Raw genomic sequence first — 26,432 nt, 5'->3', positions numbered from 1 at the left:
TTCAAATATCATTTTGTTACTTTTTTTTATGATACAATTCTGTTATTTTGAAGTAACAATGGCCTATAAGAGACATTTCTGTATATTTAGCATAAAGCTTGTGTGTTCTGTCAAATGTCAGAGCAAGTTAAGGAATTTATTGCAGCGAACAATTTCTGACCATGTTAACCAGTTTTATTGCGGAAGAGTAGAATGATATAATTCGTAATCTAAAATATCTTTAAGTATTAATCAATTTTAAATATATCCCCTGCAGGTTTACCAACTTTACTTTTATTTTTTTCAAAGTGCGCTTGCACCTTGAATTTGTGGTTGCGCATACGCATAACATATAATCTCTTCATGACGTTTTTTGATTTTTAATTATTAATAACTAATTAAATAATTAATTAATAAAGTTAAAAGTTATGTATTTTAAATAAACATTTTATTAGCAAATTAGTGCACTTATTCATGTTTTTCTGCTGTGGCCAACTACGTTGCTTTACTGAGAAATAACACAAAAAAATTTTCAAATTTTTAATTATCAATAACTAATAAAATAATTAATAAAAAATTTTTTAAAATATATCCTTTTTTTAGTTTACGGCCTCATTTAAATAAAAGATCTTCTCATTTTTAAGACAAAATATTTAGTATTTGCAAAGAGAATCCTAAAAATAGTTTCAATATACTTTCATAAAATAAAATTTACAAGAATACATAACCTATAAATGACAATCTATAACTAATCAATATTTAAAAAATTTGTGTATGGTATCAATTTGTATAAATATTTAAAGACTCAAGTTATTCAATTATAATTGAAACTTTGCTTGTAATATTTTCATGCATATATTTTAATAGTTAAACTTATATCTATATTATACTTATAAATAAACGAAATATAAATCTTGCAAGAGAAAAGTAACATCAATCCCAGGTGTCATCCGAAGTTAACTGTATGGTACTGTCTACATCACATAAATAAGATATTGTATCTTGATGTGGATAATGCGGATGCCACCAATCTAAAACTTCATAATCAATTACATCATTAAGTATAACTTGATTAGTAAATGCATTTGGAAGATCTGATGTTCCAAATCCAAGCTGCAATCGCAGGTATTTAAGACCAGGCATCAAAGTTACTGATACTTTCTGTAGAATTAGTCCAATTACCAAAGGCAATTTGCTATATTTTAGACATCTTACCTTCAATTTAATTCAAATTAATATTCGACATTAGATGCAAACTTTGAGTAAATTTAATGTGTGCATTTAATGAAAAAGTTTCACATACCTGTAAAAGTTTACATTTTTCTTCGGAGTTTGCATTTATCTTTTCTGTTGTTTCAATATCATCATCTATGCTTTTATTTTGTTGTATTAAAGTACCATTACATGTTCCTGATATTTCTTTTAATTTAAAAAAGAAATACCACCGATTAGTTCCTTTCTAGAATAATTAAATAATAATTATGCTTTTCTATTTTTCCTTATCATTTTCTTTTACTATTCTTAATAAGCTCTATAAAAGTCAAATATACAGAGAGTGATTCACTAACTCTTGCCGTCAAAATAGCTCCGAAAGTTTGATATCTGCAGAAAATTTTATAGAACAATTCGAGAGTATAATATAACGTCGGTTTTTTTTTGTTAGGTTTAGTCGCTTCTGAGATTTAAAGGTCAAGTTTGTTTCTTTAAATGAAATACTATGTTTTGGTACTTATTTTGATAGCAGCTGTCATGGCGAATCCAACAATGTGGAACATTAAGGTATTTGAAGGTCAAAAAAGGTTAAGTCTGGCGAACCAGCCAGCCACGATACAGCTCCTCCGCGTCATGCTTGCGTCTTGTGTGTGCCATTGTTGCATCATCCTTTAATACCTGTCCGGTAAAAGACGGAATAATCGGATATAGGTTTGATGAATCCCTTCATATTTAATAAATATTTACTATATTTAATGTTGCACATCGTTGGATTCACCACGACAGCCATTATCAGAAAATAAGTACCAAAACATAGAATTCCATTTAAAAAAACAAACTTGATCCTTAAATCTCGAAAGCAATTAAATCTAGCAAAAAAAACCTGACGTCATATTATACTCCCGACTTTTTCGTGAAACTTTTGTTCTATAAACTTTTCTGCTGCTATCATACTTTCGGAGCTATTTTGGTAACAAGAGTTAGTGAATTACCTTCTTTTTTCTTTTATATGTAATTTCTTCTTTTATATGTAATTTTGTAAAAAAATAAATAGATAGTATGTAAAATAATTGAAATATGAAAATAACAACATACTTTGTGCCACATGAGAGAACATTGCCTTTTAACAAGAGAATGTGGTTCCTTTTGCTGTATCCGTGATATATAGCTCAATGCTCTTCTCTCAGCAAAGTAAGTATAATGCAGTGTCCTGATAACGCAAAGACGCAATTCATGGCGTAGTATCATCCAATGTGGCTGCAAACGTTCTGGGATACCAGGAACAAACTTGTAATAACTGTGATAATAATCATTATAAAAACATAGTATTCTAAAAATCAAAATTATATTCAGACGTACGTCTTATATAGATGAAACCAAAATTTTGCAGTCGTAGTCACATAATAGGAAGATTTACAAATACAAGCAAATTTTCCTACAGTTTCTGGTTTAATATATTCTGATATTATAAACCATATGTCCAATGGATAATCAATACCTACAAAAGAAAAATACTTTAATCCATGAGTTTGCTATAAAAAGGAATACATAATCATGATTATGGAAAGTAATATTCGATCACATCAAATATCTCTGAAATCTTCTATTTAGTATAATAAAAGGCATCTCAACCTTTTTCGCTTAACGACCCTTGTAACCCGAACAAATATTTTTTTTACGACCCTGAGTACATAAGTACATAAATTAAAACATTTGCTGATAATAAATCATAAAGGAACTTTATTTTAAAACATTTCTTTGGTATATATAGGATGAATCAGAATTAACCAGATATCTAAATATCTTTGTTGGATTTAAAGTTATAAAATATGTCTACATCAGAATCAAAATTGTTTTGAAGAACGCACATGGTCATCAAAAAATCACGTTTTTAATGTCATTTTTTTAGGTGTTTTTTAGATTACTAATGTTTTTTTAAATGAAATTGCACTTTTTTCCTATATGTTATTATAGCCGTCACTTAGATGAATTTAACAATGTACAATATGACCTTCAAACAACTTTTAATCCAGAAATATAGAATAAATAAAAGTCAGCATGTAAGGATTATTTGCTTTATTTATGTTATGCAAAATGTTCAAAATAATTCTATTTAGCTGCGATAAGCTTATTTAATCTCAAAGAATAAGAATCTAATGCTCTGTGATTCATTTCTGAGGGAATCGACGCACAAACCCTCATGATTCTTTCTTTTATATTCTCTGCAGTGGTAGGTTCTTTGAAATAAACTTTATTTTATAGGTATTCTTACAGATAAAAATCTAAAATTGATTGGTGTACAAATACTTTCTACATCTACTATACATACGAATGTAATTTTTGCCATGTATTAAAGACAAAACCAAATATTTATACTCATTTATTAGTTTCGATAAAATTTCTACGATTCCATACAGGATCGTAACCAACACTTTGAAAAACCTTGATATAATATACATACTAAAATACTTACCATTATGTTCAGTAATCTCTTCATTTGATATTTTCTTCTGATTTCTCAATTGTTTCTTAGGTAATAAATCTAATAAAATAGAAAGTTCGACAAGGTTATTGCAAAGAGTATGTTTCTAATCTATAAATATATATATATATAAATATAAATATGTTATAAATATGTCTAAGGCCGTAATAATACGTTTAAATATAATAATTTTGTTATTTTTTAATAACATCTATAATACTTCACCTTTGACAAGAGTTTTGTGTTGGATTTGGCTCATTTTGTCAAACTGATATTCCAATTGTAAGAAAGAACTGAGTAATTGTCAGAATTGCAGTTGAAAGTAGCAATATTTATTAATTTCTCGTCTTTTTATGATATTTATAATAAAGAATAAATCAAATAAATATAGATTTTATTATATCTTATTTAAGAGAATTTATTATACTTATTATAGATCGTTTCATGTATTACGATTTAACGTCTAAATAAATTTTAGTTTGAAAAGTTAATCTAAAAAATGTTATTTACTACTTTTCAATAAACTTGTGCTGACTAGACTAACAAAAAGAAAATAACAGAGAACAAATTAAATCGTTTTCTTACGAAGGTATATGTAACTTGAAAACCCTTGGATAAATATATACTGAAAATTCATGTAGGATACGGCGACCATGTGATACCAGAATAGTGACGATTAGCCAGTACATTCCACAGTTATTAGAGAGTAGTTCGAACGCCAAAGTTGTCCAAAACAGCTACCAATAGGATTGGCCGTTAGCAGCGCCATTCAAGGGCTTAAAGGCCAAAGGCACTGCCATTCTTAGTTTCTCTTCTTACCAAGTTTTAAATAAGAAAACAGTAATGCATTCTTATTCAGCTTAAAAATCATAAAAATATTTTAGGAAAAAATTGAATATTTGTGAAGTGGCACGATACCGTAAGTAGTATCGTCCTCACTTCTCACGTCGGTTATTAAATTTTCGATTCTTCGCGGGGGAAGTTTTTTTTTATAAGTTTTTCTATCCTTAAGTTATACAAATTCTTTTTAAATTTCTTAATTTTTAATTATATACAGGAAAGAAAATTAAAATTATTACAAAAAAATTAAAAAACAATAAATTTTTTAACATCTTGCGCATATAAAGAAAGATTTATTACTTGAATTACAGTTAATATTTTATTTTTTAATAGGTATATAAAAATATATAAATCTTTCAATATAGTAACAAATAACAATGACATATTCTAATCATTAATAATTTCATGTATATATAATATTAATATCATGCCTTCTCACAGATCAAGATTTATTAAATTTTATTATAACTACATTGATACTAGCACCCTGAAAAATGGACATAATGTTATCCATTATGGACATAAGTTAAATAGAACAGATAAGTGTAAAATTAAAATAGGAGATAATTTTGGGATTTTTTGTAATAATATTTTTTTTATTTGCACAAGATGTTAAAAAATTTATTGTTTTGAATGTTTTTACGATAACTATGACTCTGGAACCTGCGTTTAATAAATATTAATCAATGTACAATAAATGTTAAAACTCATAGATATAAAAAAATTATAAATGATATAATGATGAGAGTGAATTTTTACGATGCGTGCGCATCCCGACCATAACAAACTTCCGAAAGCGATCAACGTCTTCCGGTATTTATGATGCGCGGGCAAAGCGACTTCAAATTTACGGCATGAAGTAATTCGATATATCTACCTTACATTTAGTGTGGACTGATATCTATATTTTGATATTTGTTCAATAATAAATAACGAGCGTGGCCTGACGAGGATTTCCTTAAGAATTCGTGTGGCACTGAACGTGTTAACGATCTATGTACGATCCGTAAAGATTGTAGATTCTTAGAGTATATTCGAAATACGCACCTCAATCATTTTGAGAATATCGAAATGTTGTTAGCGCGCCTCCCCACTCTTCAAACCGTTGCTAAGCACGCCCTGCTGGATCCATTAACAAAGATACTCATCCTATGCTTTCACTGGTTTATTATAATTATTACATACGATGGTGATTGATATTAAAAAAACTGTGAATATTTTTAAAAATATCTTAAAAAACATTGATTATTTAAGAATATTAGTAATAAAAATCTTTTTTGAGGTTAATTGAGGTATGTATTATTATTTGTTAGTTTTGTGAGGTTAACTGAGGTATGTATTATTATTTATTAGTTTTAATTCGTTTCATTTCTTCTCTATAGTGATTATCAATTTAGGTTAAAAATTAATAAACTGGATAACATGCTGTACAATTGTTTTTATGCCTTAACTATACGATGATAATTTTCTGATTTTAATCTAATTGTAAGTATACCGATGAATTCTAAATTGACATTATAAGAGACAATAGTAAATAGAATAGTAATATTCTATTCAGTTAAAATACTTTACCAAGTATATATTATATATATATTATATTGTTTTTTAATTCAGTTTATGGTACTCTGTTTCTATTTTTATATATTTATATTTCATACATAAACTACTTTCTTGAATAGTTTTAGCTAAATATGCGGCTCTACATTTTTTGTTCCAATCAAAGACTGTAAAACACCCAAGAAAAAGACTCCATTCCAACATTGAATCTATGCATATAAATTTCATTTTCTAATGGTTAATGATATAAAAATTTCTTTTAACTAATGTCTTCATTGTAGAGATTTCATGTGAATTATTATACGAATAGAATGAAGCCACAGTTACAAGTAATAAGCAAGACATGAATCTGTTAAAAGGTAAAAATAATAAACTTGCTTCTGAAAGAAACAAATATTATAATTCTCTTGAAAAATATTTATTCAAACCAGTAGAAAATTTATTCTCTCCGCATAGATGATCAACCATTTTACTGGAAGAGAGAGCACATATTATTTTCAACAACTATAAGAAGAAGCCGACGATACTGAAATAATGAAATATTTTGGAAGACACTGTCTTCTTTTTATTCACACTGGGAAGAAACCATGTGCATTAATATTGTATCAAAAGAATTGAAAAATGAATACATCTTATTGTTAGTTCTTTATAAGTTATTTTCTACAATAATTCTTATAAAACTATAATCTCTTGCAGCTTTTTGACCAGTATCAGTATACATTTAAATTCTTGTTTCAGTTTTCGAGATTTCTAAAACTAATTCAGAGAAGTGTAATACCTATTACTATCGTTATAAAAATGTATCTAAAAGAAGGTATCCATCACAAAAAAACGCGGAACGTTCTAAGAAGTATAGGCTGTGAAAAAAATATTTTTCTACGCAGAAGAAGTATAACTTCTTACGTGCGTACATAAGTACACACACCAGATTTTTTTTAATTTATCATTGATTGTCTAATTTTGTTGTTTAATTCGTTTCAAAAATTTTCGTTTGGATTAAAGTCTGGAGATTATGAAGGGTAGAGGTAAAACTTTTGAACAATTACGTAATAAATATTCTTATAGCTTTATGCTTTAGATCGTTGCTCTGGTAAAATTTGAAAGAATTTTGTATATTCATCTTAGTTAGACTTTTGTGTAAATTTTTCTTCAGAAGATCTAAATATTTGTTCTTATCTGAGATCTCATTAATGAACATCAACTTATCAAATCCAGCATTCAAAATCTTTACACAACCGCAGAACCACGCCTGTGCTTAACAATAGATTTTAAATTTGTTGATTTCAAACTTTTATTTAGTTTTTATCATTCTTTATTTGTTCCGTCTGAAGTAAAAGTATAATATTTACTTTAACCAGCAAAAATAACATCTTTCCATTAATCTTGCGCTTTCTGAATAGACTTTTTAGAATCAGCAGCCATTAGTATACGGTTTTTTTTTCTATGTGACTGTTATACCCATTGTTTCTCTTTATTTTACGCACTGTTTCAGCACTAATCGTCTTCCCACTTTCATTATAAACTTCAGAAACTAATTTTAATGCACTATAATGCGGATTTTGTTCAATTTTTCCTATTATTTTTCTTTCTTCAGTTTCATTCAAAACTCGAGTTTGACCTTTTTATTTTATAAAATCAATGCGGTCGTCTACTAGATATCTTTTAATTATATCAGCAACTGTACTCTTCTTCATTCGTAATAATTCTGCTATTTCACGATAAGTTTTGCCTTTTTCTCTATGATAAATTACAAGTTGTCTTTTATTAAAATTCGTATTCTTTCCTTTCGTGACATTTTAAACTACAGGAGTTCACACTTCAAAACGTAATTTTACATTACAATTAGCACATAAAGTTTTTCATACATGTCTTTATTTACGTGCCTTCACGTGGGTTATTTATAAATGCTCAGCAGTAGCGAGCATCTCTTATATACCTTCTCCCTAGCGGTTGAAAACATGACTATTTTTTATAACTATGCAAGTTGGCGGGAAATTTGTTGTTTTTTTATTTAAATCTCCGTCTTTCTCAATAAAAATTACAACAAAGATTTAATACAATTGTACTCAATTGTAGAACTTAATTTTATTTTATTTTAATTGAAATGTTGAAATTCTTACATTTTAAACGTTTTATTAACCTTTATATTTAGGACATGGAAATCACTACTTTTTCGTACGTTACGTTCAATGTTTTACAAATTTCAAATAAATATCTTAAATTTAAAACTTTAGTTACATACAATATCAAATTAGATAAAAATCATTTTTAATAATAATATGTACGTTTGCGTTTAACAATTAAGTTTAAATCGTCGTGAAATATTATTATTTAAAAATATCTTATAGATTATCGGGCACGTGTAAAAAAATAAGGTTACTTCACTAAGATTCGCTTTAAAAATATCATGTTTGAACAAAATTATAAAGTTAATATAGAGGAATCTAAAAATTCGAAAACGGTAGAAGATCATGACGAATATCAGTATTTGAATTTGATCAAGAAAATAATTAAAACTGGAGTTAAAAAAAACGATAGAACTGGAGTTGGAACTTATTCGATTTTTGGAACACAGATGCGTTTCAATTTAGCAAATGGTATTGTTTCTTCCACAATGACAATTATAAGAACTAAAGTATTTAATAAGATCGAAATTAGAATAAAAGAAACAATTAGAATTTTTAAAAAGTATAAAATTAGATCAAAAAAGATAAAAACAAAAGATCCAAAAAACTCTTACGAATTTATCTACAAAAGAACGATAAGTATTAATATGAATATTATTAGAATAAGCATCATCAAACTTTAATATTTTAATCAAAATTTATCAAAAGCATCTGTTCATTATTCTCTTTATGTTATTACTTATATTGCTATAACTCATTTGACTCATGCATTTCTTTGAATTTCTATTTATGAGGATAAATAAGTTGAAGAACAAAAATAGAAACTGTATAATAATTTTTCCTATTATCTTCACAGGAATATTTCCTTTGTTGACTACAAAACGAGTCTTTTGGCGTGGAGTCATAGAAGAATTGTTATGGTTTATTAAAGGATCGACTAATGTAAAAGAATTACAAGATAAAGGAGTACATATTTGGGATTCCAATGGTTCTCGTGCTTTTCTTGATTCTTGTGGTTTTACTGATAGAGAAGAAGGTGATCTTGGCCCAGTATATGGATTTCAATGGAGACATTACGGCGTGGAATACAAAAATATGCATTCAAATTACAAAGAACAAGGCATGTTTTTGTTAGATTATTTTTAAATGTTTATAAATATATATATAAGTAAAAGGGTCTCATATTTTAAAGGCTTATAGTACTTATCAAGAGAAGTAAAAAATATCTAATTAACACGGGATCGGTCTAAAATCAATCCTTTCAATGTAAATTAACTTTTACTATTGTTGAGTGTTTGATATCGTAAGTGAGTCTAAAATTATACATTTTTTACTCCTCTTAATAAATAGTATAAGCCCTTAAAATATCGAATTCATTTTTTACCATCCTGTATATATAACTTATGTATACCATGATTAACTTAATACTTTAAATATGTTAAAATAATTAATATGGAAATGAAGGTATTGACCAGTTGAAGGAAGTCATTCATAAAATAAAACACTCACCGGATGATAGAAGAATAATAATGACTGCATGGAATCCAGTTGATATTCCAAAAATGGCTTTACCACCTTGTCACTGTTTGGTACAATTTTATGTAAGCAACGGAACGTTGTCATGTCAACTTTATCAAAGAAGTGCCGATATGGGTCTTGGTGTTCCATTTAATATAGCGTCATATTCTCTATTAACTTACATGGTGGCTCATATTACAAATTTGAAGGTATATTTCATCTCATTATATTTGCAAAATATATATTTACAACAACAATAAAATAATTCTCTTTCATTTATCACAGCCAGGTGAATTTATACACACGATGGGTGATTGTCACATATACATTAATCATATATCGGCACTTGAAGAACAAATAAAACGCACACCGAGGCCATTTCCCATATTGAAAATAATTGGTGACATTAAAGATATAGATGACTTCACATTTAATAATTTTGAACTAATAAATTATAAACCACATCCAAAAATTGATATGCAAATGGCAGTTTAATCCAATATGTTTATATATGTGTGTATATGGGTGTCTCTGCTGTGATTTTTTAAATCGAAATTTTACAAAATTAAATCATTTCAAACAAAATTTGTAAATATTTTTTAATTTTACTTATAAGAGCTAAGTACCCATTGTTTTTCATATTTTTTTGAAACTTTATACATTTATAGGGGTCCATTAGGACTATACATTGCACATTAGAAGCGAGGAAAAATACTCAATTCTTTCCATGATATTGAATGAAGAAATTTTACTAACATTAAAATTCCTCAAATCATAAAAGAGAGAGTAATAACGATACAACTATACATTATTGAAAGTTATCGATGATCAAATCTAGGGCAAGAGAAAGTTAAATAAAAAAGCTTCTGTATCTATAGTCCAAAAAGTATATAAGTACCTGTCACTGACATTTTGTGAAAGCTATATGTTAACTTGACTAGATCATTACATTTTAATCTGCATTCAGCAAAGAATTTAATAGTGCTAATATTTCATATGGTAAGTTTATATTATCATAAACATATGACATAAAATGTATCCGCAAATATAAATTTTTATAAAAATTAATTTCACACACACACACACAGACACTTTATATTTAATTTATACATATGTAATATATAAATTGTCTTTTCAGAATTACAAGAAATACATCTTTATATATCTTCTTTTAGATTCAATATGTATTATCACTTGTAATAAATGTAAGTTTAATATATTTATATTTTGTTTTAACGCATTTATTTTTAGGAACTGAAACTATTATATAAAACAAAAGTTAATTGTTTCATGTTTATGTTCAAAAATAATTTTATTTACAACCGTTCTCCTTTTAAAATTACATATTTTTTCTAACTGTAGATAATATTAATAAAGAATAAAATATAAAAATAAATATGAGTAAAAATGAAAATAATTTATAGTAATGAGGTATAGTGTATCCGTGTATAGCGTATCCGCGTGTGTGCGTATGTGTAAGAATAACTTCAATAATAAAATATCATAGCATATATATATATTTTTTTTTTCTGTTTTAGCAATATCAACTTATTTTCTATCAAAGTTAGAACAGATGAATAAATTGAGAAAACCTGTTTATACATTTGTCAAAACTGACAAGGAAGCAAACATTAAATGGGGTGTACGACATTATGTTCCCAGAGCAACAGATATAAAAAATAACTGAACAACATTCTGCTACAGCTATAATGTAGAATAAAAGTGCAATAATATGCATTTTTTATTTTAAAAATGTTAATAAATTATTTGATGTATTTATCCTTTATTGTTGTTGTTCTACCGAAATTGGAATTTGATAATATGTTATTCTTTCTTCTTAAAACGAACTATTACTTATAGAATTTATTCAATTATGGATGTGTGAACTAGGAATAATTATTTTGAAACATCTTGTATATTCTGAAGGAAAACATATGATGAATAAATTTAGATTGTGTTGAATTTATCTACTTGCAGACAATGTTTTAAATATGGATGCGTAATGTCCACGTGACCAACATAACCCCTTCCCTAAATGATGTACACGTGCTCACGCTCACGTACTACTCGTAGAGATGGGCACTCGTAGATAGAAATGGTATATAAGACTTTACAATAGGTGGAAGGGAATCTGAGAAAAGTAGAAATGTTGGACTGGAACGTCACGGTCGTGTATTACAAATAAATGGTCAATGACCGATGTCACGTATACCTACATATACATATCTATAAACCTAATCTTCGTTTCATATAATTACATTAAATATACGTTAATACGTGGATATATGCAAAATACGTGCAACATAATAAATATATTATGCATTCCTTTTGAATATTTTTGTATTAGCAATTAGGTGCAAATTCTAAAAACTGAATAAATTTCGTCTTTTTTTAGGTACATTAAAGTAGTTTTTCTCAACCAATTGTTCGCAGAAAAATATTAGTAATCCACAAAAAATATAACTTAATTTTAAGTTAAAATGAAAACTATTTACAAAATGTATAATGTTTATATTTAATGAGTCACTTTATTGGATGTTTCACGTATTCTGAAATTTGTTGCGTGTACTTACGATTAGTGGACTTAAACTATTAGCTCCTATTTGTTGCATCATTTCAGTTAAATAACAGATGATTGGCTACTACTATACTACTACATCGTTTGGTTGAGCACCACGAGACATCGTCTATGGACATAATCTCCGAGAATTCTGTTGATATCAGAAAAATGCTGAAAAAATGTATGCAGCAATCTCAACAACTTCAATACCACAGGGATTATATCAAATAAAAATGTAAAATTCTATGATTTCTTTTGTTATCATACTTATCGTTTACAGTCAAAACGATAACTTTTAGTATAAGTTTAAGTACAAATTAACGTTATCTTATATTTAAAAAAATATTAGATAACTTATCAGAAGTATAGACTATTATTTTACCTTTAGATTCAAAAAAAATTTGTTTACAAATTTTTCATATTCATTAATAGATCAAAGTATTGAAATAATTATAGGCTGTTTTTTATTGAATTAGTATTGTTTTAAATTTTGATTTGGTATTTTAAGGAAATGGTTGACATTTTTTATTAAAATATTATTATGCAATAAAACAAGCTGTAACCCTATGCAAGTCTAAGAACAATCTGATGCAATTCTGAAATTGATTTTGATACCACCCTGACGCAATTCTAGGAATGAATAAAATGCAATTTGATACTTATACTTATTGTTACTGATAACTAAATGATATTATGCTAAAATACTATAATATAACACCATATAATATAAAAAAATATTGTAATATAATATAAATATAATAAATTAACCAAATATTAAATTTATATAGAAGTATTAATTATTTCAAACACTGGAAGCAATAAATAATTATATAAAAAAAATTTAATAGCAAACAAATAGTAATAGTATTTAAAATAATCATCGTCTTTCTTAAACTATTACTTTTTATTTTAACTGTAAGAATGATTCGAAAAGAGCGAAAGAATTTGAAAATGAATTAGGGACTATGTGCTGTTGGAGTTTCTAAAAGAACAGAAAGTTGCATCAGGCTTATACCTGTGGGAGTGTGTCCATTGTCAATGGTCTACGCTTCTGAGAAATTTCTTTGCTGTTACGTGCTTTCAAGCATACGCGCCACTCGCCATACTACAAGAGTCAAAATATTTTAAAATATATTATTAAAAAAATATACGAAGATGATGAATTTGTATAAAAATCGTTAAAAAATTGCAATTACATTTAAAATTGGATAATAAACGTATTCGATTTCCGAAGATCGATATTGCTATGGCGTTAATCTTATGTATACAATTATACCCTGGCTGGTAGAGGTATAAAAAGTGGGAGACAAGGTCACCTTAAGAAACGCAACTGAAGAGAGAGTTCTGTCAGTTCAGTCAGTAGTAAACCGGTGTGCCGGCTGCTAGTATCGTTTTTAACGTTCACTTCTCCTACCTGTTCAAATCAACAATTTTTCAAAATTTCAGATCAGTGAGTCTACGATCGAAATATATTTGGAAGGTCAGTAAAAGTATTTTTTTTCTTTTAACTATTGAACTTAAAAAATAATATTCCTTTCATTTTTAACAATTAAATAATATAAACAATTGAAAATAAGTAATAAGATGGACGTGTAATAAATTATGCGTGATATAACAGTAAAATTTGTATTTTTTATTTCTTCTACAATTTTATTGATTTCTTTTTGTAAAAAAAGAATTTAATCTCTTGAGGAATAAATGCTGAATTGAATTATCGTTCTTGGATTTTCGTTACTTTTACTTTTACTTTTCTTTTTATAACACAATGAAATGTCATTAATTTCAAAATGTAGATATTTAGTTGATTTCTTTCTTATTGCAATGTTCACTACATGAATTTTTTAGTAGAGTTCTATTAATAAATAATAAATTTATTATTATAAATATATTTATTTGTAATTACATTTAAGTAGTGGGGTGTTAGAATTACAGAGTGTTCTAAAAGTTGTTTTCCTAAACCCAAAAATTAGAAATTTATTATATATTAAAATTTTTGTGCGTACGATGTCTTGCAAGATTACGTCAGGGTTATGTCAGAAACCTTTTTTTTTTATAAAATACTTTTAAAACACCGTGTATATTAAATATCAGCTTTAATATACTGATTAAGCTCGTGTCTCTAATGCATTTTTAACGATTATCGTGATGCCACTTTACGGCTTCGTTTTATTACAATGTCAGTTTTTCTTCCACGAAAATGTGGTTTGTGTGGGTGGGTAAATGGAATTGTGTTAGTTTGAGTTCCTTCCCTTTTGGACGATTCGATTCAAAATAAGATACGCCACGCTCTCCAGCTGTGATTCTTATATTGACTACTGAAAATGACTATTGACGTTAGTCGAAAAAAAATTATAATTAAAATTCTTTTACATATGGTAACGAAATATTTTTCTACACTTTTGGAGACTAAGAATTATTTCTTTAATGTTAGCCAAATAAAATATTCTATACAAATTATTCGTATTTACATAAAAAAAAAAAATATATTCGCGCAGATCATATTTTTCCATAGTAATAATAAATTTAAAAAAGAAAAATAAAGGTAATAAAGAATCATATTTTTTCAGATTTATACGATTTGATTTGTTTGCCACTTGATAGATTTATACTAACAATTTTTCATAAATTTGAAACTGATGTTAATTTTAAGATTTAATCTTTACTGATTTAAAATAAATTTTTATCTAAATTAATAAATCTGAGAATTTAAATAAATTTTCAAATTTATGATTAAATAGAATGATTCTTTAATTAATTTTTATGTGAAATATATTTTTCGAATATAAAGTTTGACGATTTTTAATTTTTCTACTGATAAATAAAATTCATTTCAACATTTATTTTATTTTATTGTTTTTGTGAATAAAATCCAAGGGGAATTTGATAAAATTTGACTTTTAATTATGTCGGATTAAATGGGTTTAAAAAAAAACTTTGCTTTTAATTCTTTAAAATATTATCGTATTTAAAAATTGATTTTAAACATTTCTTATTATTTAGTTTTTATTATAAATCAATTTAACTTTATATTTAAAAAATATATTTTACAGAAAAAATATTAAACAAAAAATCATATATTTTTGGTAAATTTATAGAATATTTAATAAGAAAATTTAGCTGGTGCTAATACTATTTTCATTCAACACTGCATGTATGCTTTATGCTATACGTGATTTTTTATAAAACATTTTTCATTTCACATTCGATTGATACAAAATATTAATTTTTATTTTTACAAAAGCTTCTTCGAATATTTTTTTCTCGAATATTTTCTAATTTTCCAACCAATCACGTTCATCTTCTTCGTTTCTAAAATACGGAAGCATAATAAAATTTGTTAAAAATAGCCATTTGCTTCGACCATCGGTATCATCTCGAATAGGCAGGAAACATAAACGTGTAAACGTGAAGATATTTGACCTCTTTGACCTTCCGAGTGGGATGACCTTGAGGAAATTTTTACACTTCCAAAATGTTTGTTCGTACTTTTACACGTCATAAAAACATTTGAACTTTTTGGTAACAAGATATCTACATACTGTCCTTTGTTACATACATCGATATAGAATGACAATCGATAATAACGCGCATAGAAATAATCTAAAAATTTAATCAACTGTATATTTAAACACAATAATCTGTTTTGAAAATGTCAGTGCGATTATCAATGCTATTATTAATAATTTTTTTTTGGGAATATCCCGAAGTCATGATATAAATAAATGATAACTTTTGATTATTAAAAAATATTAAAAATTCAATAAAAAAATGAAATATTAAAATAATAGTGAATAAATAATAGGATATATACTAAAATATATCTTTGCTGACGTTTTATTTATCTTTTCCAGGAAAATGTCGTCGTTGAACGAAAAATTGTTGACCAATGTCGTAGAGCCCACTTCCAATGGAAAAAATAAAGTTACTGTTGTTGGCGTTGGTCAGGTTGGAATGGCATGTGCCTTCAGTATTTTGACGAACGTAAGTAAATTATTTATTTTTTTAATATAAAAAAAAATTAATAACAAATTGAGAAAAAAATCATCAAAATAGTCTAATTTTGACGTTAATGTGTTATTCTTATAAATACAAAAATAATACGCATATTTTTTTAATCAATCTAAACTACTTTATTTATTTACTTATTTTCATTTACAGAACGTGTCGAATGATCTCGTACTCGTCGATGTGATGGCGGACAAGTTGAAAGGAGAAATGATGGATCTCCAACATGGTAGTGCATTTTTGAAGAACGCAAGGATCAATGCCAGTACTGATTATGCAGCCACAGCAAATTCGACTTTGTGTATCGTGACTGCTGGTGCTCGTCAACGAGAAGGTGAAAGCAGACTCGATCTCGTTCAAAGAAACATTGAGATCTTCAAAGGAATCATTCCTCAGCTCGTCAAATATAGCCCTAATACGATCTTATTGATTGTATCTAATCCTGTTGACATTTTAACTTACGTCGCATGGAAACTATCCGGTTTACCGCAGAACCGCGTTATCGGTAGTGGAACCAATTTGGATTCTACGCGTTTCCGTTTCCTGCTTTCTCAAAAGCTCAACGTAGCACCAACCTCTTGTCATGCTTGGGTAATAGGAGAACATGGTGATAGTAGCGGTAAGTTGGTTATCAAAATTTTTTTTTTGAAAAAGGATTTTCATTAATTTGGTTTAAAAATTACAATTATTTGAAGAATTTCTTTCTTAGAACATAATAAAAATACAAAATTTAAATTTGAGTCTAATACTTATTGACTTTTTTAGAGCATTTCAATATTAATTTTTATTGAAAAATATTTATAATCGTGGAAATGAAAACCGTTTGAATCCTGTATCGCTAAACACGTGTGTTGATGATATTTACAATTTTATTTCTTTTCACACACACACACAGTATCCAGAAAAGGATATAAATAAATATAATTAAATTACAAAAGAATATATTTCTTTGAATAGATTGATAATATCCTTTTATTTTAAAATAAATTCCCTAAAATTATCATAGTTTTTATCTTTTTAGTACCACTCTGGTCCAGTGTGAATGTCGCTGGTGTACGTTTCCGTGAGCTTAAACCTAACATTGGTACTAGCACAGACGAAGAACATTGGGATGATGTGCATAAACAAGTCGTCCAAAGTGCATATGAAGTTATCAAGCTCAAAGGTTATACTTCTTGGGCAATCGGGCTTAACGTATCGAGTCTTGCAGCAACGATATTGCGAAACACTCATCAAGTGCACGCTGTTACCGTCAAAGTTACTGTGAGTCGATAAAGTAAAACTCTTTATATACTACATAAGATAATTTCTGTAATATCATCTATCAATAGAATCTATTTTTTATTCATATATATTTTCACAATATCTACACTGACATTAAAAATTGACTTTTAAACATTAAATAATATTTATGATATTTTAGGGTCATCATGGAATTACTGAGGAAGTTTTCTTATCTTTACCATCAATGTTGGGTGAAAACGGTGTCACATCTATTGTTAATCAAATATTGACGGAGGAAGAACGGAAACTGCTTCAAAAATCAGCTCAGACAATACACGAAGTCCAGAAAAATTTGGACCTTTGAAGCAACAGTATTGCGTGCATATAATTATATTAGCATTTTTTTTGTCTTTTACGTGTCGTGCATGTTTAATGTATATTTATTTTCATTAGGCTTCAACTACTCTTAAGCGCAAGTGTAAATTCGGTGATTACTTCCGATATTTTCACTTATATCATGTCGTTGTATTTATTTAACTTTTATTTATATAATTCTACAAAAGCTTAAGTTATTATAATTTGTTAATTGTTTTTGATGAATACTAAAGGTTTTAATACGATATTATTTATTTTATAATTTACAAATTGCATTCATTTTTACTTTTCTTCTTTATTTCATGATAAGTTCATACAAATGTAGCAATTATGTTTTGGAAGCAACTAAAAAAGTATGAGCTCCAGTATTAACATTGTAGTTTAATTATCATTGATGTTGTGATATCATTATAGTAGTTTATGTCTTTATAAAACATCGTAGATCTAAATTCATTACTACAATCATGACAAAAATTTGTATCTACTGCATACATATAAATGACAAAAAAGATGTAAATCAGCCAATTATATATTTTACAAAAAAAAACTATAAACTATCGTACCACAAGCTTCTTGCGTTTTTATATGAGTCTTTATATTTTTATTATAAAAAACAAATATTTATAATATAAGTTTTATAATTACTTGACAAAAAGAAAAAGAAAAACTATTTTACTTCAAGTATCTAACCTATTTAACAATCAATAATAACCTGTCGATTAAGCCGTTCAAAAACCAAACCGAATAATTTCAATTTTTAAAAATTTTAAATTTTAATGACAGAACACTAGATTGATTTTACAAACTTTTTATATACAAAATAAATTTATTGTGTTATAATAATTAATAATTTAATTATTTAATAAAGTTAGCAACGCATAGAATAATTTAGTTTCACTTCAATTGCATGTGGATACCACGCATATATTTCTTTTTTAGCCTAACGGTGATATTGCATTTCTCATAGTTAAAAATACAATTAACGATACCCCTTATAAAAATTGGAACAAAATTAAAATTTTTTAAATATTTGTATTTTCAAACAAATTATGAACAATAATATGTTTTTTTCGAACAGAATATTGACAATAATGATAAATATTATCTCTTGTTAAATCTTAATAATACTCGTTTCACTGGTTTTAAGGATATGCCGAATTTTAGGTCAATGTCTTCAACTTTTCATCTATTTGAAGGGACTAGTTATGAAAAAGGAAGAAGGCACCGAAAGGCGTTCCGAGCGAGGAAGGGCGCAAAGGAGACTAGCTCCCTTGCGTCCGCCTTAGGCTAGGATTAAAACTACCCGTAGTTAGTAAGAATTATACATATTTTTTAATGTACATAAACGGGAGAGAACTGGGTAAATTCCGTCTCAGTTGAACGGGGGTGGGTACGGGATGTATTTGTAATCCGTCCGTCGCGGGGTTTCATCTACCCACCCTTTGTGTGTTAGAATTAAGGTTATCGGGAGGTTTTTTAGTCGGTAGGCAGCCCGATCCTAAGGTATATCCTCACGCGAGCTGAATCTGACACTCCCCTGGGTACTGGACCCAGGGGCCTATGAAGGTTTTTCCTCCTGATGAAACAAAAAAAAAAGGATTAAAAGTACCCCAGCAGCACGCGTTTCGTAATAGCATAAACGCTGCCTTTGTTTCGTTGTCGTACGTTGTTATAAGTTTGCATATGGTGCGTGCAGTATGAGTATATAGGATGGAATGGACCCGGTCAGCACGTCAAAAAGCGAATGACTGAGTCAATGCAATATAGTATGTGCATGAGCCTTTGAATGAGTGATTACCACTGTAAGTGTGTCCAAAAAGCTATATATGTGCTAAAAGCTAAAGTATGTGCGTCTGCGTTTTGTGCGATATGGTATGAGTATGAGAGCGGAGGGAAATCTCTCCTGGCTTATCGAAGGATGCGCAGGGTGTATAACTTATCCGTCGGTCTGGGGTTCTACCTTTCTCTCTGGTATGTCAGTATCATACATTAGGAGATTTTTTAGTCCGTAGGCGGCCCGTATTGGAACTGATCTAGCCAGGCTTCTCTTGGCTAGGACGGAATCCCGGACGGATTGAATCCGACACTATCTCAGATAACGGGCCCGAAATGCCTTTTTCCTCCTGTCGTAACAAAAAAAGGCTTACTCTAATAAGGGCACCTCATGTCCCTGATGTCACTGGATCGAATACGCGATGGGGAGGAAATGTTTTTCCTAGATTTTTATTTTTATTCATCCTTATTTTCGTTATTGTATTATAAAATATGTTTAATTCGCTTTATCTGTTTGTTTTTTTTTATTTTTTTAGAAAATGTTATATTAATTTTATAGGGGACATAGTCAAAAAAATAGGTGCATTTATATTTAGAGCGTATTAAGTTTTTTATATTTGCAAATGTTTTTATTTTATTATAAAATAAACATTACTCAAGTAATATAATAAGTAATTGTAAATAAAATAACACGCAAAAACTAACATAAATTAATTTCTTGGCATGCCTGGCACGATACATTGTTCAGGATGATATTCGTCGTACAGATTAAAAATGATGAATGAAATAATGAAAAAAGAAATCAAACAAAAAATTTCTCCCCGTCGAGGACTTGATGATCCAGTAACATCAGGGACATAAAACCGCGTTGCTACCCGTTACGTTACCGAAGCAAACGACATAATGTAAATAAGAATTTTTATGAAATTTTTACCCAGCTTTTTTCGCAAATTGTTGGCTATAAGTAAATTTTCACGAATGCAATGTATAGTCCTCATGGATCACTACAAGTGTACAAAGTTTGAAAAAATCTGAGATTGCAAATGATGAAAGTGTCTTTGTAAGCCCAGCTATTTGGAAATGAAAAACAAATATATATAGAAAATTAAAAATCCACATTTTTATTAACCTTATAACTAATATATTATAAAGGTAGTTTTTAAAATAAATTTAATAATTCCGCAGGTTACGATATTTTTAAAAGCAATTTCTTTTATGCAAACATACAACACAAAAATTACAGAGAAAAAAGATAAAAACTAGAAAACTCGTTGCCGGTCCTTTATGTCTTATAATTAGCATTAAAATACGAGAAATCTCGTGAGCGGTCTTTAAGTGTTAATAAAAGACTTAGGATTATATAACTTCATTTTGCATACTAGTCTAATTGCGACAATTAATTTTATTAATTCGAAAGAAAATAGAAGATTTTTCCTATCCTATTGAAATGATAAATTGAAGTGCGAAAAAAGAGACGTCTTATCACATGGTTTTTTTTCTCCGGTAGTTTATGTATCCCTATTACATGCCTTATTATCTCGTCTGTTTAGGATTCGTAATTAATAAGTGGAAAAATACTTTCTAACGCGTATTTATTTTTTTTATAACAATTATATTGAAATCTGAATTTAAATTTGAGTTATTTAAATTTGTCTAATAATGATATAGTAGTAAAAGGGTTAGTTACAAATGTCGGCCTAGGATTATAGTCCTATACTTAAGGATCATTTGGTCATATAATTTTTATAAACTATTTTTTCAACGAAAACAATGAATAATGGTTTTACATTTTTTGACGCGTATAAACGCATAAAATGTATATTATTCATTTCTAAATAAAATAAAATATTTTGTTCACAATCAAATTGGTTAAAATCTCATTCTAGTATATTAGAATATAATATATGTTTTTTTTAAAGCGGTCATTTGACCGTTCATGGTAGAAATATGTATACACAAAGTGTCGATAGGTTTAGTATTAATTAATTCAACCCCAATGTATATCCGTCACTGTTAAATTAGTTACAAGTGCAGTAACCATGGATTCGTATAATAATTGACAAACTGCGGTAATGGCAGTATATCTAAGTTTCTACGAATGTCGCTCGAAAATGTCTGGCCCGATACGACACGAGCGAGGGTAAAGGACTGTCGAAAAACACGTGAAAAATCAAGGGGAATCGCGTGATTAGAGCAATGGTACTTACCCTACAATTCTCTTCTTCATTTTTACGTGTCTGTTTGAAAAATTGGGAATATGTAACGTCGAAAAGAAATCTTGGTATAAATCGAGGTCTTCGAAATTTGCCACCGACAATATTTAAGAATATCTTAAACGGTAAAAATAATGGGAAGAGAATCGAATCGGCGTCATTCACAGAGGATGCTTCTTGTGGTTCTGATAAACAACGAACAGATTTACAGTAAGAATTGTGAATCACCGTTTGCATTAAGAAATTTTTTTATTCTTTTCCTTTTTTTCCCTGAAATGCAATTGTTTATTCAACGTTATCCTATTTGATGTTATTTGTTCTTATCATTTAGACCGATGTGTCTGCGTGAAGAACTTTTATGCAAGGTTTCCGAGCCTGTAAGAGATTGTTGTCATAAAGTATCTATCGTTGGGGCTGGTATGGTCGGAATTGGTGTTGCCACTGCACTTCTATTTCAGGTATAAGTTTCTTTCTCTCTTTTTCTTTATTTTGACTTTCTTCTTTTCCTCTCCATTCACAATTTATATCGAAGTAAAGTGAAATTTCATATGTCATACGAGAAAATCGTATTACTGCATACGAAATCTTACATATAAGGGTGAATCTCTTAACACGACGACCTTAAATAACTCATAAGTTATTCGTTATACGAAAAAATGTTTCAAAAAAAAGTTTAATGGTTCCTAGGGGATATACAGTGCTTTAATCTGTTTTTTATTACCTTAGTTTTTTATTGAGATATAAAGGCCTTTCTTAGACAAAATATGATAATTTATTCGAATTCGAAAAAAAATATTAGCCATTTCATGTAAAAAACTGAAGGTAATCCTAATATCTAGATAAAAAGGTAAGATAATATAAAACAGATTAGAATACTGTATGTCCCTTTAGACACCATTAAACTTTTGTTTGAAACATTTTTTCGTACAACGTATAACTTACAAATTATTTAAAGTTTTCATATTAGTAAACTCATCTTGTATAATCAGTAATCTCGGAGTGTACAAGAAATTCATAATATCATAATAGTTATTTAATAATCGTTGAACGCGTATTTTTAATATTAGAAAATTACATCTCATATTGCTATCGTGGATGCATTTCCGAAAAAACTCGAAGGAGAGGGCATGGATATTTCTCATGGCTCAGTTCTTATAGGAGATCCACGAATTGATTTTGATACAGGTAATACAATGTTTTCATTCATTTTTACAAATAGGACGCTCTATATGTCAAAGTATACAGGGTAGTAAAAAAAGGATCCAAAATTGTAAGGACTTATAGTACTTACTAACTAAGAGGAATAAACAATTTATAATTAACATGGGTCCTAAAATCAATAACTTATATCCTTTAGATATAAATAAATTGTTATTATTCATGAGCGTAATGTATATCTAAATAAATTCTTTTGTGTAAATTTAAAATCTGGCCAAAAGACTCGTTTACATTATCGAACGCACATAAATAATAAAAGTTAATTTATAACAAAAGGATTGATTTTAGGACTTATATTAATTAGACATTTTTCATTCGTCTCGGTGAGTACTATAAGCTTTTAAAATACTGAACCCTTTTTTTACCATCCCTTGTATACTTATTAATTTGTGAATACTTTTTCGTAGATTTCTGTATCACGAGCAACTCCAAGGTGGTGATAGTTTGTGCTGGGGTGAGACAAGAAAAGGGTGAAAGCCGTTTGGATTTAACGAAGCGTAACACTGACATAATCAAAACAATAATACCTTCTTTATTAAGTTTTAGTCCCAACGCAGTTTTCGTTGTTGCCAGTAATCCAGGTTAATACGAATTTGATTGATCGTAAATTCCAATTTACAAAAATTTAATTGTGAGCATAACAAATATATGTATTTATTTCTTATATTGCAGTCGATATTCTTTCATGGGTAACATGGAAAGCGAGCGGTTTGCCATTCCATCGTATTATCGGTAGCGGAACTTACATAGATACTTGCAGATTTCGATACTTAATTTCCGATCGTTTAGGTATCGCTCCAAGTTCCGTTAATGCTTATATTATAGGCGAGCATGGAGATTCTCAAGGTCAGTTGCATTCTTTATATATGTATAAATTGTTTCCTCAGTTTTCATTAATTTTTTCCTACATTTCTATAAAGAAAAAAATATATGGATATATTATACGCATATGTATGTGTAGGTAATTGTAACAGTGAACTAACAATAAATAAAAAAAAAATTGATTTTATAATTTAATTTTATATTTTACAATTATTTATATTATAAAATAAATTATGATGATTCATTTTTTCAAATTCTTTTTACTCAGATCAGTCCATTGTCAAAATTATTGATCTATACACAAGGCGTCATGTAAACTAGTGGTATACGGCGATATCGTAAATTATTCATTCATACGCCTTTTTTTTTTATGAGCCTTTTCTTAAGCAAATTTACAATAAATATTATACTGTAAACATATACAAATTATTTATTTGAACTAATGATAATTAAAATTTTTAACTTTATATCAATTCCTCTTAACAAGTTTCAATAATTGCTAATAGTTTCTCATATACTTACTATTAGTTATACCATTTCTTATAGTTCCACTTTGGTCGGGAGTAAATGTCGCAGGTGTGCAATTTCGTGATATTATTCCGAATATTGGTTTGGAAACTGACGAAGAGAAATGGCACGAACTTTCCAAAGAAGTTATTGGCTTGTAAGTTAAACTTTTTAAAAATCAAAATTACATTATTAAAAAGTTATAAAATTCGTACGCAAAAAGAAAAAATAATTTATACGAGTACGTAATAATTGATTTTCTTGTATTTTAGAGGTGCGACCGTCAGATGTTTGAAAGGATATACGAACATTGGTATAGGACTTTGTGTAGCTGATATTGTAAATGCAATATTGGGGAATGCACAACGCGTCATAACAGTGTCGACTATGATTCAAGTACTATCATACAAATACTCGTATTATTATTTCAATGTATTCCCTCATTTAACAAGTTTTTTTTACTTTTATTTAATAAGTATTATATGAAAGACAAAAATTGTGTATCGTTGGTTCCAAAAATCTGTTTTTTATTTTATTTTATAAAAATTATTATACAAAATGAGATTTACAGTGAATAATTATTGAGGTATTTATAAAACAAGTTTTATTTCAAGTGATTTTTTAAAGATGAATTTGACTTGAAAAAGGGTGAATTTGAAGTGCAAAACTTATATATATATTTTGGCTTTCGTTTTGTTTTCTTAGGGACATTTCGACATTTGTCACGAAATGTATTTGTCACTACCCTGCGTAATTGGAGAACATGGCGTCACAAAGATAGTAAGACAACGTATGACCGAATTCGAGAAGAAGTTATTTCAAAGCTCTGCAAATATCGTGTATAATGTTCAAAAGGATATCAAGTTATAGTCGACTTCGAATTGGTCGAACGAGAACGTCATTCATTTTCGTACTACGTTTAACTTGACATTTAAAAAAAAGTATTGTTGGTTTTAATAAATCACATGTCGTCTTTTGATTCTTTTCGCGCGTGACTTATCTCTATAATAATACGAAACTCTAAAGAATTTATAATTTCAGATTTCCGAGAAACGTTCGGTTCTTATTCTGCATATTATTCACTTTTAATATTTTTTGTTAAGTATTATTAGTTTGATTGATAAGTAATGTTGGAATGGTTATATCAAAAAATACTAGTTTTTATTTATTTAGATATAAAATACTAAAAAGTGTTTAAATAGACAAAATATTTTTTATGATTTCTATTTATTTATATAGAAACTATTACAATAAATTTACAATAAATATTATAACTTACATTTACCGTTATTATCGTAGCTCGTGGACCATCAATGGACATATTATTTAATTAGATATAAGATACTAACACTTTTTTCTGTGCAAAGTATAATAGTATTTATTATTTATTTCGACAAAATATTTAATATTCGCAATAGAAAACATTACTTTTATATTCATTTAAATATAAACTACTAGAAATTTTTAAATTACTTATTCAAGTAACTTAATATTAGTTATGAATTTAATAAAAATATATGAATTATTTCTTGATCTCGTAATTCATAGAACTTGCAGCATGATCTCGTCTAAACTCAAGGAACACGGTAAACGTAAGATAGCGACGTATTTTTCCAGAAAAAGAACTTATGTTATAAATAAATGACATACACCATAATTTTTGAATTTTTATATGATCGTTCCTGGAAGTATAATAAAAACTTTAATTCTAATCGAAATCTTTTTAAATTATTAACGAAAAATCTCATGTCAGCGAGATTAAATAGTATTTTAAAACCTTCTATTTTACATATTTCTTTTAAATCTTTTTGTAACCTATTTGCATCATTAACTAACTTTTTCTTGTCACTATCATACTTATGAAGCAAAGTAAAGGTCACAAAGGCCTAATGTTTCATTCTTTCTTATAATATGGGTTAAGCATCGTTATATTCCAAATCATTATTAGTATTAAAATAAAAGATGGACGGTTGTGTAATTCTCTATCGAACGAAAATAACGTCTACGTTAAATACGTCCAA

The 26,432-nt window shown here is 27.9% G+C and overlaps 4 protein-coding genes and 1 long non-coding RNA gene across 8 annotated transcripts; 4 read left to right on the top strand and 1 right to left on the bottom strand.

Moving 5' to 3' along the window:
* Window positions 1-838: 838 nt before the first annotated feature.
* LOC122523214 (transmembrane protein 183B-like) lies at window positions 839-4,365 on the bottom strand. The gene is made up of 6 exons (XM_043644868.1): window positions 3,899-4,365; window positions 3,665-3,733; window positions 2,551-2,689; window positions 2,287-2,488; window positions 1,283-1,438; window positions 839-1,194 (listed from the first exon to the last, which is right to left on the bottom strand). Exons 1-6 carry the CDS (start codon window positions 3,930-3,932, stop codon window positions 913-915), a joined length of 882 nt encoding a protein of 293 aa, XP_043500803.1. The 5' UTR covers window positions 3,933-4,365; the 3' UTR covers window positions 839-912.
* Window positions 4,366-5,763: 1,398 nt separating this feature from the next.
* On the top strand, window positions 5,764-6,983 carry LOC122523127. Its single transcript, XR_006305256.1, has 5 exons — window positions 5,764-5,805; window positions 5,896-5,998; window positions 6,352-6,429; window positions 6,527-6,707; window positions 6,809-6,983. It is a non-coding gene; the product is annotated as an uncharacterized LOC122523127 (long non-coding RNA).
* Window positions 6,984-8,254: 1,271 nt separating this feature from the next.
* LOC122523126 (thymidylate synthase) lies at window positions 8,255-11,680 on the top strand. Of its 4 annotated transcripts, XM_043644736.1 has the most exons (8): window positions 8,257-8,351; window positions 8,419-8,667; window positions 9,053-9,316; window positions 9,661-9,923; window positions 10,000-10,302; window positions 10,383-10,713; window positions 10,853-10,919; window positions 11,253-11,680. In XM_043644736.1, the coding sequence occupies exons 2-5, from the start codon at window positions 8,478-8,480 to the stop codon at window positions 10,207-10,209; spliced, it is 927 nt and encodes a 308-aa protein (XP_043500671.1). In that variant the 5' UTR covers window positions 8,257-8,351; window positions 8,419-8,477; the 3' UTR covers window positions 10,210-10,302; window positions 10,383-10,713; window positions 10,853-10,919; window positions 11,253-11,680. The 4 variants fall into 4 exon arrangements, with proteins under 4 accessions (XP_043500670.1, XP_043500668.1, XP_043500669.1 ...); XM_043644735.1 differs by having other exon boundaries at window positions 8,255-8,667; window positions 10,394-10,713; XM_043644733.1 differs by having other exon boundaries at window positions 8,255-8,667.
* Window positions 11,681-13,654: 1,974 nt separating this feature from the next.
* LOC122523412 (L-lactate dehydrogenase-like) lies at window positions 13,655-18,121 on the top strand. Its single transcript, XM_043645133.1, has 5 exons — window positions 13,655-13,754; window positions 16,126-16,255; window positions 16,433-16,898; window positions 17,301-17,542; window positions 17,703-18,121. The coding sequence occupies exons 2-5, from the start codon at window positions 16,130-16,132 to the stop codon at window positions 17,865-17,867; spliced, it is 999 nt and encodes a 332-aa protein (XP_043501068.1). The 5' UTR covers window positions 13,655-13,754; window positions 16,126-16,129; the 3' UTR covers window positions 17,868-18,121.
* A 3,726-nt stretch (window positions 18,122-21,847) lies between these two features.
* LOC122523276 (L-lactate dehydrogenase-like) lies at window positions 21,848-25,281 on the top strand. The gene is made up of 8 exons (XM_043644938.1): window positions 21,848-22,074; window positions 22,196-22,322; window positions 22,932-23,049; window positions 23,490-23,663; window positions 23,755-23,928; window positions 24,451-24,568; window positions 24,684-24,807; window positions 25,117-25,281. The coding sequence occupies exons 1-8, from the start codon at window positions 21,848-21,850 to the stop codon at window positions 25,279-25,281; spliced, it is 1,227 nt and encodes a 408-aa protein (XP_043500873.1).
* The last annotated feature ends 1,151 nt before the right edge of the window (window positions 25,282-26,432 follow it).

This window comes from Polistes fuscatus, unplaced genomic scaffold, assembly GCF_010416935.1.
Source record: "Polistes fuscatus isolate 324 unplaced genomic scaffold, CU_Pfus_HIC Scaffold6, whole genome shotgun sequence".
Classification (NCBI taxonomy): domain Eukaryota; kingdom Metazoa; phylum Arthropoda; class Insecta; order Hymenoptera; family Vespidae; genus Polistes; species Polistes fuscatus.
The sequence above is the reverse complement of the archived record's forward strand: the minus strand, read 5'-3'. Positions and strand labels throughout refer to the sequence as shown.